The sequence below is a fragment of the Eucyclogobius newberryi genome, unplaced genomic scaffold (assembly GCF_026437365.1).
Source record: "Eucyclogobius newberryi isolate DKJ021-1_F unplaced genomic scaffold, fEucNew1.0.hap1 SCAF_2, whole genome shotgun sequence".
NCBI lineage: Eukaryota > Metazoa > Chordata > Actinopteri > Gobiiformes > Gobiidae > Eucyclogobius > Eucyclogobius newberryi.
In genome coordinates, this window is record NW_027315834.1 from 35586835 (window position 1) to 35602611 (window position 15777).

General features: G+C 41.3%; 2 protein-coding genes across 3 annotated transcripts; both read right to left on the reverse strand.

The window, feature by feature from the left end:
- Positions 1-20: 20 nt before the first annotated feature.
- On the reverse strand, positions 21-1722 carry myf5 (myogenic factor 5). The gene is made up of 3 exons (XM_072455181.1): positions 1216-1722; positions 511-580; positions 21-427 (listed from the first exon to the last, which is right to left on the reverse strand). The coding sequence occupies exons 1-3, from the start codon at positions 1660-1662 to the stop codon at positions 231-233; spliced, it is 714 nt and encodes a 237-aa protein (XP_072311282.1). The 5' UTR covers positions 1663-1722; the 3' UTR covers positions 21-230.
- Positions 1723-4095: 2373 nt separating this feature from the next.
- myf6 (myogenic factor 6) lies at positions 4096-5702 on the reverse strand. 2 transcript variants are annotated; one of them, XM_072455180.1, is made up of 4 exons: positions 4957-5702; positions 4459-4540; positions 4288-4347; positions 4096-4202 (listed from the first exon to the last, which is right to left on the reverse strand). In XM_072455180.1, the coding sequence occupies exons 1-4, from the start codon at positions 5473-5475 to the stop codon at positions 4198-4200; spliced, it is 666 nt and encodes a 221-aa protein (XP_072311281.1). In that variant the 5' UTR covers positions 5476-5702; the 3' UTR covers positions 4096-4197. The 2 variants fall into 2 exon arrangements, with proteins under 2 accessions (XP_072311281.1, XP_072311280.1); XM_072455179.1 differs by having other exon boundaries at positions 4102-4347; positions 4957-5700.
- Positions 5703-15777: the final 10075 nt, after the last annotated feature.

A 15777-nucleotide genomic window follows, 5' to 3' on the forward strand; every position in this document is an offset into this window, starting at 1 on the left:
AACAAAATGCTAGTATAGTCTTTAATGTAATTATTAAATATGTTTATTTATGTTTTTTTTTTTTTTTAAATCTTGGTAAAATATTGCGAGGAATAAATGTAATTTACATATATATACAATTCCATGTACAGTTTCAAAGCCACTTTATTCATCCCATAGTTACTTGGTCATTTTTGTCCAGATCTTCTCTTCTTTTGCAGCTTTGTCCGTATATCCATATTGCAGTTCCTTCACAGAACGTGGTACACAGGTCTGGTCCCGGGACTGTCTTGTGTGCAGGGCTGTGAGCCAGTGCTGATGGGGGAGTAGCTGGACACGTCCCGTAAAGATGTGGGTCCACCGCCGGCCTCCACCGAAGAGAGACGGTCTACGATACTGGATAAACACTGCAGACTGGATGCACCAGCCGATTTCTCATTTAAATTGTCTAAAAACAACAGAAAAAAAGACTGAGCAGATAAGTGCCTGGAATAGAGTTAGCTCAATTATAAATTTGAGTCAATGACTTACCTATTTTGGAATAAGAGTAACTGTTGTTGTAGTTATTCAGTTGATGCCACACTGGACTGTTGTTTTCAGCCTGGAAAGAACAACAAAACCTTGACTTTTCTGTTTCAAACTAAATATAGGCACATTCGACTGGATTGATCTGACCTAAAATGTTCAGTGAAACATCCTTGGTGAAGGGGAAAAAATGTGGGAAATATATGCTATTTCCAATATTTCGGAAAGACCAATAAATCCTGACTACCACAGTTATAGGTGTTCTTGTTTCACGTCCACCATAAAGCCTCAGTGGCAGAGGGTGCTCCCCTCCGCTGCCTGGCTCGGAGCATGTCCAATCGATTGTATCAGTGGAAGCAACACCAGTTTGTGCAAGATGACACTTTCTCTGTGTAAATCTGCAGAACATTCTGGCAGCGGCGCAGATCATGGAGTCAAGATGAAATGCACAAAAGACCCGGTCTCTGCTGCCAGACTTCCCTGAGGTGGATTTACTGTGCTTTCTGTGGGCTATTAAGTGTCCACCATTACACCTTCAAGGCACAATGTTTGTGTTCAAGGGCTGTTTGTGTACAAGAGATTTTAATACTGTTAACTGTTACTTGCTCGTTTTTAGGCTATAAAGAATAAATTTAAAAATGTGTGCTATTTGCTGTTAACATGAGCTGAGTGACATATCCATCCACAAACGCACTGGTTTTCAGAACTCACCATTCCCTCAGAGCAGCTGGACAGTGGGCTGCTGGGCTCAGAGCTGCTCTCTGCTGGTAGGCTATAGTAGTTCTCCACCTGCTCCCTCAGCAGCTCCTGCAGGCTCTCGATGTACTGGATGGCATTGCGGAGGATCTCCACTTTGGGCAGACGCTGACTGGGGTTGGCCGAGGTACAGCGGCGCAAAGCCTCAAAAGCGTGGTTGACCTTCTTCAGTCGTCTGCGTTCACGCATGGTGGCAGCCCTTCTGCGATCCACAAAGCTTGACTTACGTTTGCAGGCCTTGCAGGCCCACTGAAGACAGTGTCCCGGCTGGTGGGGCGCTCCTGGAACCCTAATGTGCTCGTCCTCCTCAGAACCAGCCAGTTCTGCTCCAGGACCAAAGTCTATACTGTCTGGAGAAGAAGCGCAGTCGTAGTACACCTGGGACTGACCGAACACATCCATGACCTCTGTAAAACACGCTGAAGGCAGAAGACTGATGCAGAGGGACGTCGGAGTGATGTGAGGGTCTGTGGCCCCTGGCCCTCTTATATGCCCCTGGACAGAGCGACGGGCCCACATTGGCCAGATCTAATTACCATAGCCCTCTGCCCCAGCAGAAGGCGGCAGGCCCCTCCCTGAACCCCCTCACCCTTCTCACCCTTCAACCCCATACCCTGCCGAGTTTCCCACATCTGCACTTACTGGTGTTTTCCCACTCATCACCACTCACGCCTCCTGCAGTCTGCTGAACGAGGCCACTGCCATAGCACTCTGGAGGAGATAGTGGCTGCACAATGCATGTTTGTGGAGTATAATACGAGAATACTCATCAACCTTTACTTACAAACGTGTGTATGGAGGACCATTTGTGATGTTGCAGCAATCAGTGCATAGCTGTAAATAAAGGTGTAATATTTCTAGCCCCATGAGTTCACATAGTGAGGTAAATTCCCTCTAAACACCTCACTTTGTTTGTTAAAGCTCACTTCAACACTAATTACACTATTGACACCACTGCGTAATTCCCTGCACCATCTCCCTGCACTGGCCAAATTTTAACCATTAAATGTTATTGACACACGGCAGAGTTCAGATCAGCACCAACAACTGGTTGAGAACTATAAGATGACACTCAATTGCCTATAGCCTCACACTCGAACATAAGGATGACTTGCCAGATTTGTTACTTAAGCCTACTGTTGGCCTATTTGTTGGTGGTGTATAAGCCATCTAAAAAGCTCTTTTAGGCCTAAATAATGCCTTGAGATGTAGGTATGTTGTCTCCACAACAGTTCACACACTGCCTTATGCTGTCCAGCCCATGCCCCTGACCTATGGTTTGGATGGTGATACTGTTGACAGCTCGTAAAATGTGATATTTTGCACTGTGAGACGTTTGGCTACTCACATCTCTGATGATCCATGTGCACCAAACAAAACAGAAGAAGTCTGCAGCACCACAAACATTGGCCTGTTTTAGTTTAGACTGCGCTGCTCAGATCTTAGCTCATTGGGCTAAGAACTGCGTTGATGAGAAAACGATGCCGGGGCTTATATTTTGAAGCACGTAGTGAATGAGTCGTGTGCAGTTTGCAGTGATGCAGGCGCAGCGCACAGCTTTGTTGCGCTCTCAGGGGATTCCTGGGCTGTGCTTGTGTTGTTCTCAAGGGTCAGAGATAGAGTTAAGTGAAGGGCACAAGGTGATCTTTTACGTCCATCTCCCTCACGTCTCAGAGCCCTATTTCTTCTAAACGACCTCATGCTTTGACTTATAATATGCTGCTCATTTGTGCCACAACAGCTCCTGACAGAGATTCGATATATCATTACACCGCACTCCTGCCAAAAAAAGGCATCATCACAGATATTGGATACTTCTTAATGATAAACACAAATATATGTGTTTTTAAAGGTTTTGCTCAAACTTTACCCTAAACGCACATTACTTTATCACAGAAAAAAAGTGTGTCAACAGCTACATTCTTATTTTATAATTGTTTTTAGATTTTTAGAGTTCTGCTGTGTGACTTAGAATAAAAAATGCATCAAGCATGTGAATGTGTAGCTACACTTAAAGCTTGAAGTGGTATTTTAAAGGTGTAAAACAGGGTAAATCAACAATAGACTTCTCAGCTGGCCATTAAAATCTCATCATGGTACAGGCATATCAGGTTTCTGTCTGGATAAAATGGGATATTTTGTCAAAGCTCTAAGATGCTTGAAGAAAACTGTGGTTCAGCCAGTGGTATTTACAGTAGAATGAACTGTTACATTTAATGACTGCAAATCATTGCATTAAGTAATTTTTTGCTGTGTTACCAGAAGTCACTTTTAGCAACTGACCTCACACATGCAGAGTTCAGAGGTCAACTCCAGCATCCAGTCATCTAGGGATCTGAGGGTGTTTGCATCCAACACTCATAATCAACATTATGTTACTTATTTGAATGGCTTATAATTACTGTCCTTTGCGATTGAGATGATACATTCATGTCAACATCTCACATAACTTTGTTAGCTTTGTTAGGCTTTGCTCTTAGTCCCGTCTCCAGACTTTCAGTCCCCCAGCAAGAGGGGTCCAATTTCTGTTGTGGAATCAGAGCTGCTGTGCTGGGTGCCAGTTGGAACATATTTGAGAGACTTTATGGCTTTTAAATAAGCGTGAATGTGGGGCGAACCAGTAGATGTTGCACTAAAAGTCAGAGGTGATGTGCAGTGTTATAGGTGCACCGTGCTATTGTTCATTTTAATCTTAATTTTCTTCTTATATATATATATATATATATATATATATATATATATATATATATATATATATATATATATATATATATATATATATATATATATATATATATATATACCATGATCAAAACATTTCACTACACTGATATATTTTGTTGGTCAAATATTGCACACACATTTATTTTCAACAATAGTCTATTTGATAATGCATTTAAATACAAAATAGTATAAAAGTATGTACAAGACTGTGGCTCATTCTGTAGAAAAAAATACACATTAATTTGTGGAAATAATTCAGAAGTCAGTTTTCAGAGCTGTCCTCTGTAAAGCTCTTCTCCTCACTGTTAATACTGTCCACAATGGAGGAGAGACGTAGGAGGCTGCAGGATGCATCATCAGACTCTGAAAATATAAAACACAACAGAAAATGACGTATGAAAACGTATGGATTATGTTTTTGGAATTATTCGTTTTTTGTTTTGTCTCTTTCTTTAAAAAATAAATTGTAGTTACCCTCTCTCTGGCTTGTCTCTGTAGCAGATGAATTGTCTGCAGAGGAGGCCCAGGTTTCAGAGTGCTTCCAATAAACTCCAGCCTACAGAAACCACGTGTTAAATTATATAACGGCATTGTTTGGAATCTGGCTAAATAATACATATGACAGTGGATGAAATACAACAGTGCTTAGACCATACTGTGTAAAACTGTGATTCCCAAGGTGCTTTGCAGAACCCCCCCCCCCCAAAAAAAAAAAAAAAAAGCTTGTCTACACAACAGGCAATTGAGATTTAAATAAATATCACATCTATTTGGTTAGAATTACTACATAAACACCACTCTTTCAAACTTAGATCATAGATATATGTTGCTTTCAGTTCAAAGGTAAAATCATTGTATATTATTCAAACTAGTATGAATTGTTTTAGGCAGACTTTAAAAACTGCTGTTGTGAAATAGATAAATAAAAATGGATGTTTTCTTCAGTAGCTACAGCTAACACTGTTGGCTTACATGTTGATCCTTGCTGTTGTACGTGGGCCCATTGTGCTTAGTGTCCTGCTCGTCCATTGACTGCAGCAGCTCCTGTAGTTTCTCTATGTAGCTGATGGCACTGCGTAAAATCTCCACTTTGGGCAGCCGCTGGTTGGGGTTGGCCACAGTCTTCCTCTTGAGCGCCTCGAAGGCCTCGTTGATCTTCTTGAGCCTCCTTCTCTCTCGGAGCGTCGCGGCCTTGCGCCTGTCCGTAGGCGCTGACTTTCTCTTGCAGATTTTGCAGGCCCACATGAGGCACTGGCCCTCGCAGTGCGCACGGAGCCCGGGCGGCGCCAGGACGTGCTCCTCGCCGCTGCTGTCGCCCCCGGTCTCGGACTGAACATGATCCTGGCCCGCAGACAGCGGACTGTCATTACTGTGGTACAGAGGGGACACTCCAGCAACGTCCAAGTTGTGTAGCGTTTCATGGTCTCCTTCATCCAAGTAACGCAGATCATCACTAAATAAAAATGTGCTGGTCTCAAAAAGGTCCATCATATTGTTGCACTCCTCGTCTCTGTGTTGACACTGACAGTGGTATTTAAATAGTGCCCAGCGACAGAAGTCCCAGCTTAAATATAGAATGTGAAACTCTATCCGACACTTGGACTGTCACACTGCATCAAGCATCATTCTCTGTGCCCACCATAGCCTTTGACTTTGTGTGGGAATACTCTGAATACTGAAGTGTTGAACAAGAGAATAAATATAGGCTTTGATTGTGGAACATACCGGTTAAAAGTTTATTGTGGGCAAAAACCGATGTGGCCAATCTGACCTGTTAGGTTAAAGGTAACAGCAAAAAAGTATGGCCAATACTGTCATAAAAATCTAACACCATTTATTATTATTACTATGATTTGTGATATTTGGTGGTTTACGTTTTTCATGTTTTCATTTAAATGTTCTGATTACAGATGAAATGTTTGTCTGGAAGCCCCACATGGTGAGGGTGTTGTATTACAGTGTGTTTTGAATTAAACAAGACAAACACATGTAGATACAGAACTAATTAAGAGACAACATTTATGTAAAAAGTCAAATTTAGAAGGACCTTGAGACTGTCCTGGTTGTCACTTTTCCTTCCCCCCTTCCCACCCTCCTCTCGCTGCCTTATGGGTAAAGTCACACAGAGAGTCATTCAACACTGCCAGAATGTCTAAAACAATAAATGCAAAAGATCATGTGAGACATTTGTCATGCTAAGAATTATAGCAGAATAAAACATCCTATTTGCTTTTATTATATGGAGTGCAATGAAATATATATTCATTCCACACATTGCTGCCCCTGGGGGGGGGTTGCATAAGCTGTAATGCACTGTAACTGTGCAAAGACTGCGTGAAATAAACATATTTAGTGCACAAAATGAAGTTTGACAATGGCTACTTTTCTAATGTTACAAAAGAAACGTCTCGACACTGATAAGTTAATATCACGGTATTAAATCTATGATGAATGCGTGGATGAATTGACATGGACACTTATATGATCTTATATTCACCGAGCAGCAGTGAAACCAGAACATTCTGAAGATAACTGAGAGGCCTCCCTGTTGTGCATAGATTGTGCATTCTCTCGATCGCACTACTGCGCATCCTGAAGTGCAGCATAAATTCCTGTCAGTGTCAGAAGGTTGCCGCTTCAGCTGTCAAAGAGAATCATGGGATATCCTGGGCAGAAATTCAACCTGGATGATCCGGCCTCTCGGGGAACGACTACACATAAACATAAATCTGACTGGAATCTATTGAGGCTATAGTCATCTTTCTACCTCAGTTATGTGCCCAAATACTTGAAGGGTCTGAAAAACCATAGATACCTGCATGCAAACAAAACCACCATGCATTTCAATTCATTTATGGTAGAGAAGAGTTTTTTCCCCAAATGTAAAACGCTTCTTATTCTAGGCTTATGCAAAATGAAGTGATATGTGTTTCATGGAGACAAAAAATCATCATTGTCATCATCCCAAATGATGTTGTGAAAATGGTTGACTTCCACTATTATGAAAAATACAGGTCATTACTCATCACTACAAAATATATATATATACATATTTTGTTTTTTACTATTTCATTTTTCATCAGAACATAAAACATACACAAACTCAACAACAATTATTACACCAGAAGAAGGGGTAAAAAAAAAAAAAATCACAAAAGAGAACAAAAGCAAAACAAATGATACGGGAAATAAAAATAATGAATCATTTTTAATTTGTATTTCTACCCACCTTTTAAAAAAAATCTTTGTTCCATTCCATTCATTGTACTTTCATTGCATATTACACTAGAGTAAAGGGGAGCATCCAGTTAGGACTAGTGCTGACAAGAAGGTCACAATCAACCCCAATAATGAACACGAACCAAGGGCCCCATTGCCCCGTCCCCTGCCCCACTTTAACAGGACGTCCTGCCTCAGACAGTGCACACTCAATGCCATGCTTCAGAGGAAACTCTTAGCACCATGACGGACACACTGCATCTAGCTCCACACATGGAATATGAGTTAGCCAATGTAAGGTTAAGTACCCTGGTCATGAGCCCGTTGACAATGTCACCTGGGGTCACAGATGGGGTCATCAAACCATTGAGTGCACTGGAAAATGTACTGTATAACTCTATACAAATGAGAAAATAGATTGGCAATGCACTTAAATAGAGAAAAGATGAGACCAATGCTTTACAGGCAACATACTTAATTAGACCAAAACATGAAATATTTCAGTAAAGAGTCACATTCGGATGTAACCTCAGTACTCCATCCAAGCTTGGATCAATCAGGACAACTAAGTCTAAATTAAACAAAGGTTAGTGTTGTATTTGAGACAGTTGGAAGTCTAGATAAATATGAGAGGGAAGGAGAGAGTGGAACCCGCAAAGACACCTGTCCTTAATGCTTAAGTGCTAATTACACCACAGAAAGAAACAGAGAATCCAGTTTTGGTCGTTTGGTGGCCCCAGAAAGGAACAAGAAGCAGAAAAAAAATATGACTAAAGATCACAGAACATCTCTTAAAAAAATATGCATTGAACTGTCAAAACCTCAAACTGTAAAAGATGAATGTCTCATAGTGATATTTAGTCAGTCTCAGTGATGTGATTGGGGAGGAGACGGACTCTATAACATCTGTTTCTGCCTGAAGTCTCTACATTGCATTAAATGACATTTCTTCTCCTAGTCGCCTCTAGACTGTAACTTTGGACCATTTGCATGGTCAGACAAAAGGATGGATAAATAACAGCACACCGGCTTTTCACATTTCCACAGACTCAAATCCACTTCATTCACTTGCCAAAATGCATCATGGGGAGCTGTGTGCCAACTCATCCTGACTATGATAGTGAGGCTAAATGTTGGACAGACATTGTTGCCTTTCCCCAGACCAACGCTACCTCCGGGATGCTTTGGTCTGCGAGCACGACAACATCTCCCACAGCTCATTGTCTTGGCCATGTCCCTTAAACTTGCCGGCTGCAGACGTTGCTGGTGCTCAGACAAAAGAAGGTGGTGTCTCTTGGGTTAAAGCTTGGCCAGCAGACGGCTCCTCTCACTCGTGCCCTGGGCTGAGGGTTACATGGAGAGGCTTGGGTTTCAAAGTAAGGGGATTGTGAGCGCTGATGGCATCTGCCTGCTTTCTGCCGGCCCATGTAGGGATTCAGTTCAAAGTTTGAGCAGCTGAAGTGTGTCAATTAGCGAGAGAAAAAGCTCACTAACTTGCTTTAACTCTGCATGACCTCAGTGTTTTACATTGCGAGGCGAACTGGTCTTGCACACAAGGACGGCAATGTCAATATAAGGCCCTTGCAAATGGTCTAGTATTGACGGACTTGCTTTATGCGCTGTCCCTGCAAATGGATGGGAAGAATAATAAGTTAGAGGAGAAGTGCAACATCAAGCGGGTTTTTGCAGCTGTTCACATGCCAATATGGTTGTCTTTTCAACAGGTTTCCTCTATATGCGATAAACACAGAGAATGGCCCTTTGCAGCTTTTAACCTGACAGGCAATGGTGATTTAGGTGGCAGTGATCTGATGGCCCCTCCTGATTGATTCAGTCCTCATTCAAAAAGTGATGGATTAAAATACGTTTGGCTCAGGTTGTTCGCACTGTGTCTTTTAGGTCGCCCAGACTAAAGCCCTAATGCAGGACTTAGAAGGGGCACTGGCCTTGACCCTCATGGAGACCTCTCGTCTGGCTGCTGAGGTGAGACGCTGACCCCATTGACCCTCCCACTGTTTAAATACATTTTATAGCAAATGATCTGAGATGAAGTAGGAAGACTGCACAACATTTTTTCTGGTAAAATGACTCAGATTTGATATAGACATGCATGCTTTTCTTTCGTATTTGTGCCACGTCTTTGATGTTGCCCCCTGTAAACGATACGGTGGAGGAGTTATCATTAATATCACACGTGCTTTGGGAGCCATGGATGTAGCGTGTGATAACAGAGTCTATCCAATCAGCAGCCAAGTGTGACTGTCTTCATGGTTACCACGGTGATAGTGGTCCAACAATATTAGTTTTCCACAAGAGTCTAAGCCTGGAACAAAGCGGGTTTTGTTACAATGAAAATTGGAGCAAAACTCCAAAACACAACAGAACGTTAATGTGTTTGACGGTGGTGGAGATAAGGTGGCTTTGAGAGAACTTAATGGGATAATGATAGATGTCTATGGTGAAGAGTTAGACGTGGGGCACTGCTGAGCTGTAAAATTGCTGATATAGAGTTCACCATTATAATAACAGAGACTAAATGAGACTGAGGAGATGTCTGGATGTAGCTATCAACAGGATCACCATAAAGCCACAGTTGGTAAAGCACATGCCATGTCAGGATCAACCTCAGCTGGAAGTCTGTCTGCCCAAAACTACGACATTATAACCAAAGTCATGCTATTATCACAGTCTTTTTAGTAAGTAAGTAGATTGTTTCATATGGCTTTATAATGTCATGTGACTATATCATTATTTATTCAGCATTGCCTCAGTATATTGAACGTTTAAAGAATCAATCGTTTGAATCAAACAGCCTTCACTGGAGATAAATAGGTCATGTTGGAAAATAAATACTTTGATATATAAATGTTGACTAATATTGGGTTTATTTGGAAAAAAAAAATATCACATTTCAGCCACCATAAACAAAACATGTCTCAGGGTTTATCCTTGTAATGTGGATAAATGGCTAGAAGACAGGCTCATGTGTGTGTGTGGCCTTTAAAATGTAAGAAAATCCCAAGATTCCCACTTGTGACACTTCAATGAATTATTCCCAACAGGTTCCTCTCCACACCCAAACGTCTCTGGATAACCATTACTGTCCAAACACTGAAGGTGTATCAATTGTGTGAAAGTGCGTTTGAATGAGTATTAATGGAATTAATGACAATGCAGATATTTTTGTCTGTATCCAAGTTTCTAGCAATCTCACATGTAATAATAACTCAAACAATGACAGAAAGACAACCTATGTCTGGTGGAATGGCCTTCACTGGTTCAAGGTCATCACCACCTGTTTGATACAATAAAAATGTTAGTTTTACTGCAGCCTAAGTTATTAGGTATATAAAGTTTCACGATATGTGTGAGAGTGGTGCAGGTGCATGCAGCAGGCAAGGGATTTTGAAGAGATTCCTTTTACCGTTTATGTTTTTTTTTATCATTATTATTAAATTTAGGAGACATTTATCAAACATCAAATACATATTTAGTTGGAATAAGGTTAATTCTGAGGAATTAGTGACAAAAAATATATTTATGTGAGAAGGGAACAAAACAAAACAATAGACACTAATAATAATATCCACTTGTGACACTGGTGTAAAAGGGCAAAAATGTATCGCATTGTACTTTAAACTATTCCATGTGACAAATGAATTGTGCTTGAATTGATGGGATCCTGGGAAGTGAATGGTGAGGCTTAATGACTTAATCCAAGTTCAGTTTCACAGGCTTTAGTTGATACTTATGTGTTTATGTCTCATCCGTGCTGTGAGATGGAGCAGAGCTGACCTCACTGTTTGGTTTCAGTGGGTCCCCTCGGGGCCCGTGGAGGTTCTGGGATGGTTCTTACAGCGGGGCGGCCTATACAGACAAGGTCCTGGTGGAATGCCCGCCTCGGCTCCTGTTACCACCGAGTTAGTCACGGCAGCACAGATTTATGTGTGGAACAGTACGCGGATTTGGGTTGCACAATATAACCACAGTGTTGTGATAGTTCGGGCCTGTGTTCTGCTGCTAAACCCCAAAGAGGGCCACTACACAATGTGTTCAGAGTTTTAAACAAATTATGATTGGTTTGAGATTATTTTTCAGAATAACAAGTATCAATGCCATGCAATAAATCCTCATTACGCTATAACAATTTGGCAGCTAAAGATATGACATTCTTACTTTACAAAAGGATTTACCAAATCATTGGGATGAATATTATGAGTTTCAGTATAAAAGTACAAAAACTTTTTGTGAGAAATAATATCTGGTGTCTGTGTTCTCTGAGTATAGTGTATCTGCAGAATTGATTTAGTTAAAGTTTGTAAATGTATGTATACATACACAAAGCAATGCACAACAGTTTAAACACTCTCACTTGTGTTAATAGGGACCACACAACAGGACGCCTGTGTTTGTGTTGTTAAAAGTGAGGCACTGCTCTGTGTGTTACATATGTATTGTCTCACACTTTCACAGTGTTTCGTGCTGGAGGGCTGGTGGTGGATGGACCAGTGGACCACCTCTCTGTGACTGACCCTGGGTCTGTGGGGCAAGGACAGGTGGAGCAGGACCCCCCAGAGTTTACCAGGGACCTCCAGTAGAGAAGAGTACACCAGACTCTGTAACATCTGTATCATTTTTTTGGGGAAAAGGGTTAAAAAAAAGAATTAAAAAAGTGACTCAACAACATACAAGTATGTTATCATCACTTTTCTGTCAGTGTTTTATTTTCGCAGAAGGTCCTGTCACCTGAGTGTCGCTGCTGAGCATTGCTCAGAGCTGCTAGATGTAGACCACAAACAGACTGCATAAACAAGGGCCAGCCGGCCGACTGTTTTATCTTTTTGCCACCCACAGTTTACACCAGTGGGGAGCCGAAACTCAGCCCGGACCCCGAGTTCATCTCTGAACCTAAACTAATCACCATATACTGCCCATCCCGGGACATGGCTCCTGCCCATTACAATGACACCAGCTTTTGGCAGCAGGCCAGTTTATCAAAACACAAACTGTAACTTTAAACTGCATCTAGACTTTATTCTAGTTTCCCACCAGCCCAGTTCCGCTGACGACTGAAAATGAAGCCTGCTTTGTCTGCGGGCTTGCCCCTTTGGAGAATTTAGGACTCTGTTTCAAGAGAGCAGTGCTGATGTTTAAGATCCTTGCACTCATTTGGACATTCTTTGCTCGTGAGAAGTTCCTTTGGGGCTGATGTTTGAGTTTTGACTAATTCCTTCATGCTTCTCAGATGGAAATGGGAAGGTTTTGTTGATGAGCAATAGGAACAAACAGTCTCTTGGCTCTGAAATCTGTTTTGTGTCGTTGGCCTCACTCGTGCCAGCACTGACCTGCCTGACTTGGGCTTGGCTACAGTGGGAGGCTATTAGCAATGTAAATACACCACAGCATCAAAACTGCAGTCGGGTCCGAGACATTTAGCTGACCTGCTGCAGATGAAAGAGAGCGGTTGTTGGCTGTGTTTGCTGAACATGTTTTACTTGATTTCTACTCCACATGTGGTGCCTGTTGTTCTCTGTTCCAAAAAACACTTCTGGTCTCGAAGGAGAAAGAAATGCCACTAATGTTTTGTCTCTGTGAGCAAAAAGAAACATAAACACAAAGTCTGATGCTAATGATGCTAATGCTTTTGCTCATTGGAATGTTGCTTTATAGGTCCTTTTTGTTTAGACCACAACAAAATGATATAAAATATGCTGTCTTTTGTTGACATGTGACGAGACAACAGTGATGGGTGTTATCTATAGCATTTGCTTTTCCACACATTCTTAATTATAGGGAAATGGTCCATCAGTGGTTATCAGGGGACGAACGGTTGGAGGATACAGGATAATGTGGCTAATATGGGAGGAGCTGGGTAGCCTAGGTAAACACAACAGGGTCAATATGGGGTCACAACCAGAGGAAAGGTCACACTCGTCTTTCTGTTTTTGTTTCTTTACATATTTATAAGAGGCATTTTCCCTTTCTGGTAGCAAAGGTCACGTCTCACTTCTGATCTCTGTAAACATCTCAGTTTCAGTGCTGTAGTGCAATCACAATCCAAAGCCTGAGGGATGTAAATAAAACATCATTTGTGATCATTTGTAGGCATCAACTCTCAACATCGATAACAATACAATATCTTCTTTAAATGTCCTTAAAGCTGGAATACCTGATTTTCAAACCACAAAAGGAGCAAAGAAGTATTTAAATACAATTTATCCTTCTGCTCTCACAAATCCTTTGTATTCACATGCAGTAATTTTCATCTGAGTTTACAGCTTTAGAACAGCCTTTCAGATGGAAAAAGGTGACGCTAGGGTGGACCCCCAAGAACAGCAAATCAGAGTGCTGCTTTCAGCTCTTGTTTCCTGTTTGACAAGAAATAAAATGCATTATTTTTACATGCAGACAGCACGCAGTGGTCTGCTTTTGTCCCGAAGTGCTGCATTTACAAAATAATCTGAAAATTCACTAATTTGCAAAAATAAAAATCAGGTAAGCCATCTTTAATTTAGTCTTACTCGAATCAACTATATTCCTTGCAATATACTATACTATATTAAGATTTATTTTCAGTGGTTTAAAGTTGTTGTCTTTTATCTGATTATTTTACTGTTGTTCACATGTCTTATTGGAGATGTGTTGCTCCCAAATTCACAAACTCCCCATTGAAATCTATATTTTTCATGACAATGAACACCTCCTTAAATACATATGAAATTTAGGCTGATAAAAAAAAAAAAAAAATGAAATCAGATTAGCAAATACAGTCTCTTATTTGATTGATTATAGTTACATTTACATGGTTCCCTCTTTTCAGATTCTCAAAGCTAGATGTATGACTCTATAGAGGTTTGAAAGAAAACAATATGAACCATTTCTGGGTTCATATCACTAAAGCCATTGCTGGAGTTAAAGTTACATGATAAACGACAGGTCAATCAGCTCACCTTTCCTTCACCACAAGTCACTGCTCCCTTGAAGATGTGCGTTATAGTTTCTTTGTCAGGCCACAGTCACTCAAATAAATGATTGTGAAAGACTAAATACTATTCCAATGATTGTTGTTCTTAAAGGTTTCACGCTACCATGCAGTGTTGTCTGCAGTGTGTGTAAGAACAGGCAAAGTGGCGTTCTGGTTCTGGATGAGGGGCAGACAGGAGCGAAGTGTCACTGCTCCACGGAGGCTTCATTGAGCACATGATGGATGCTCTGTAACCAATGGGGAAGGAGTGCCCCAGAGTCAGGCCCAGCTCACAATCTCTCAGCAGATTAACTCGCATTGATTTATAGAGATTTACCTCTGCAAAGACAACAGCTGGAAACAGGACGAGCGGCATCACAGGTCAAAACATAAACCTGGAAGCAGAGAAGCAGCAGACGTCTGACTGTAATGGAGATGAAAGAAAATATGTTAAAAGCTACTGGTTCATGGCATTGTAACTGTTTTTTTTTTAATTATTATTGTGACTTATAAGTGACTTTAGTGGAAAACCAGGTCAATTGTGGATTCTGTTGCAAAGCTGTGTACATTTATTCCTGGGTCTTACATGTGAAGTTGAAGTGTATTTGATTGGCATTATCTTTCATAGCTGTTCATTTCCCTAAACAACTGAATATATTACAGAGAAAAGGGCCTGCGATTCACATATTTGCAATAATACAGCAATACAAAAATCAAGCTTGTGTGAAATGGCACCATGCAGATAACATGTTTTTTTTAATTCAACAGGAAAACCATGTGAAAGGGGGAGAGAGGAGGTACAGACATTCAGCAAATTGTCGAGGGCCAGAATCAAACCAATGACACTGGCAGCAACCATATGTGTGCAACGCCAGTGCCGCCGCTCCCATTCCGCACATAACATGCAGTGCGTAGGGCATCAAGTGCTCTGACGGGCACTGATATGACCAGGCAGTTTGGACCTATTGACATTATTGGCTATTTGTGCAGCAGCTGTACTGTTCCCTTTGCAATTAAACAGAGAGCCGACAGTAGGGCTATTCTCAAAAGTGCCTTGGACTCAAGTGTCGCCGCTCTCTCTCCATAGCAGGTTGAGATGCGCAGGGGCAGCTACACAGGCCACAGTTTAAACAGAAAAAGAGAGATCAGGGGCGCAGTGGGAGCGGTTTAGACTCCACACGTGTCTGCAACGAACCATCAGGAAAATTGGCCTCATATTCAATTAGAAACTGTGAAAAAGCTGGTGCGGCTTTGCAGAGCTGACATTGCGGCGTGTGCAAAGCCAAAGTGGTTAATTTTATTAACTATATCATGTTTTTATAAATGCAACATAATGCATCAATCGTTTTCAGTCTGTAGTGTTTTCTAGAGCTTCGATCTGCTCAGCAGAAGAGCAGGAGAAGGGATTCAGGTGATGCTGGAGCAGGGACTTTTAGGGTCTGAGTAATGAGTTGCTAATAATATATAATCTAAAATGCACCCCGATACAGACAACCTCTTGGTTGTGGGCCATCAGATCACACGTGAGTTGTCCTATATTTGTAAAATTAAATGTATAAAAAACTCAGAAATTGAATTCATATGACAGACAACACATTCAAAGTGGGTAA

What these genes read in the sequence shown, in the direction of transcription:
- myf5 (XM_072455181.1), bottom strand. Translation starts at nt 1,662, where the DNA reads ATGGATGTGTTCGGTCAGTCCCAGGTGTACTACGACTGCGCTTCTTCT. An exon ending in CCAGCTGCTCTGAGGGAATG is followed by an intron (nt 581 to 1,215) that starts GTGAGTTCTGAA and finishes TGTTCTTTCCAG; the next exon opens with GCTGAAAACAACAGTCCAGT. An exon ending in TTACTCTTATTCCAAAATAG is followed by an intron (nt 428 to 510) that starts GTAAGTCATTGA and finishes TGTTGTTTTTAG; the next exon opens with ACAATTTAAATGAGAAATCG.
- myf6 (XM_072455179.1), bottom strand. Translation starts at nt 5,475, where the DNA reads ATGATGGACCTTTTTGAGACCAGCACATTTTTATTTAGTGATGATCTG. An exon ending in ACAACAGCAAGGATCAACAT is followed by an intron (nt 4,541 to 4,956) that starts GTAAGCCAACAG and finishes TGGTTTCTGTAG; the next exon opens with GCTGGAGTTTATTGGAAGCA. An exon ending in AGAGACAAGCCAGAGAGAGG is followed by an intron (nt 4,348 to 4,458) that starts GTAACTACAATT and finishes TTATATTTTCAG; the next exon opens with AGTCTGATGATGCATCCTGC.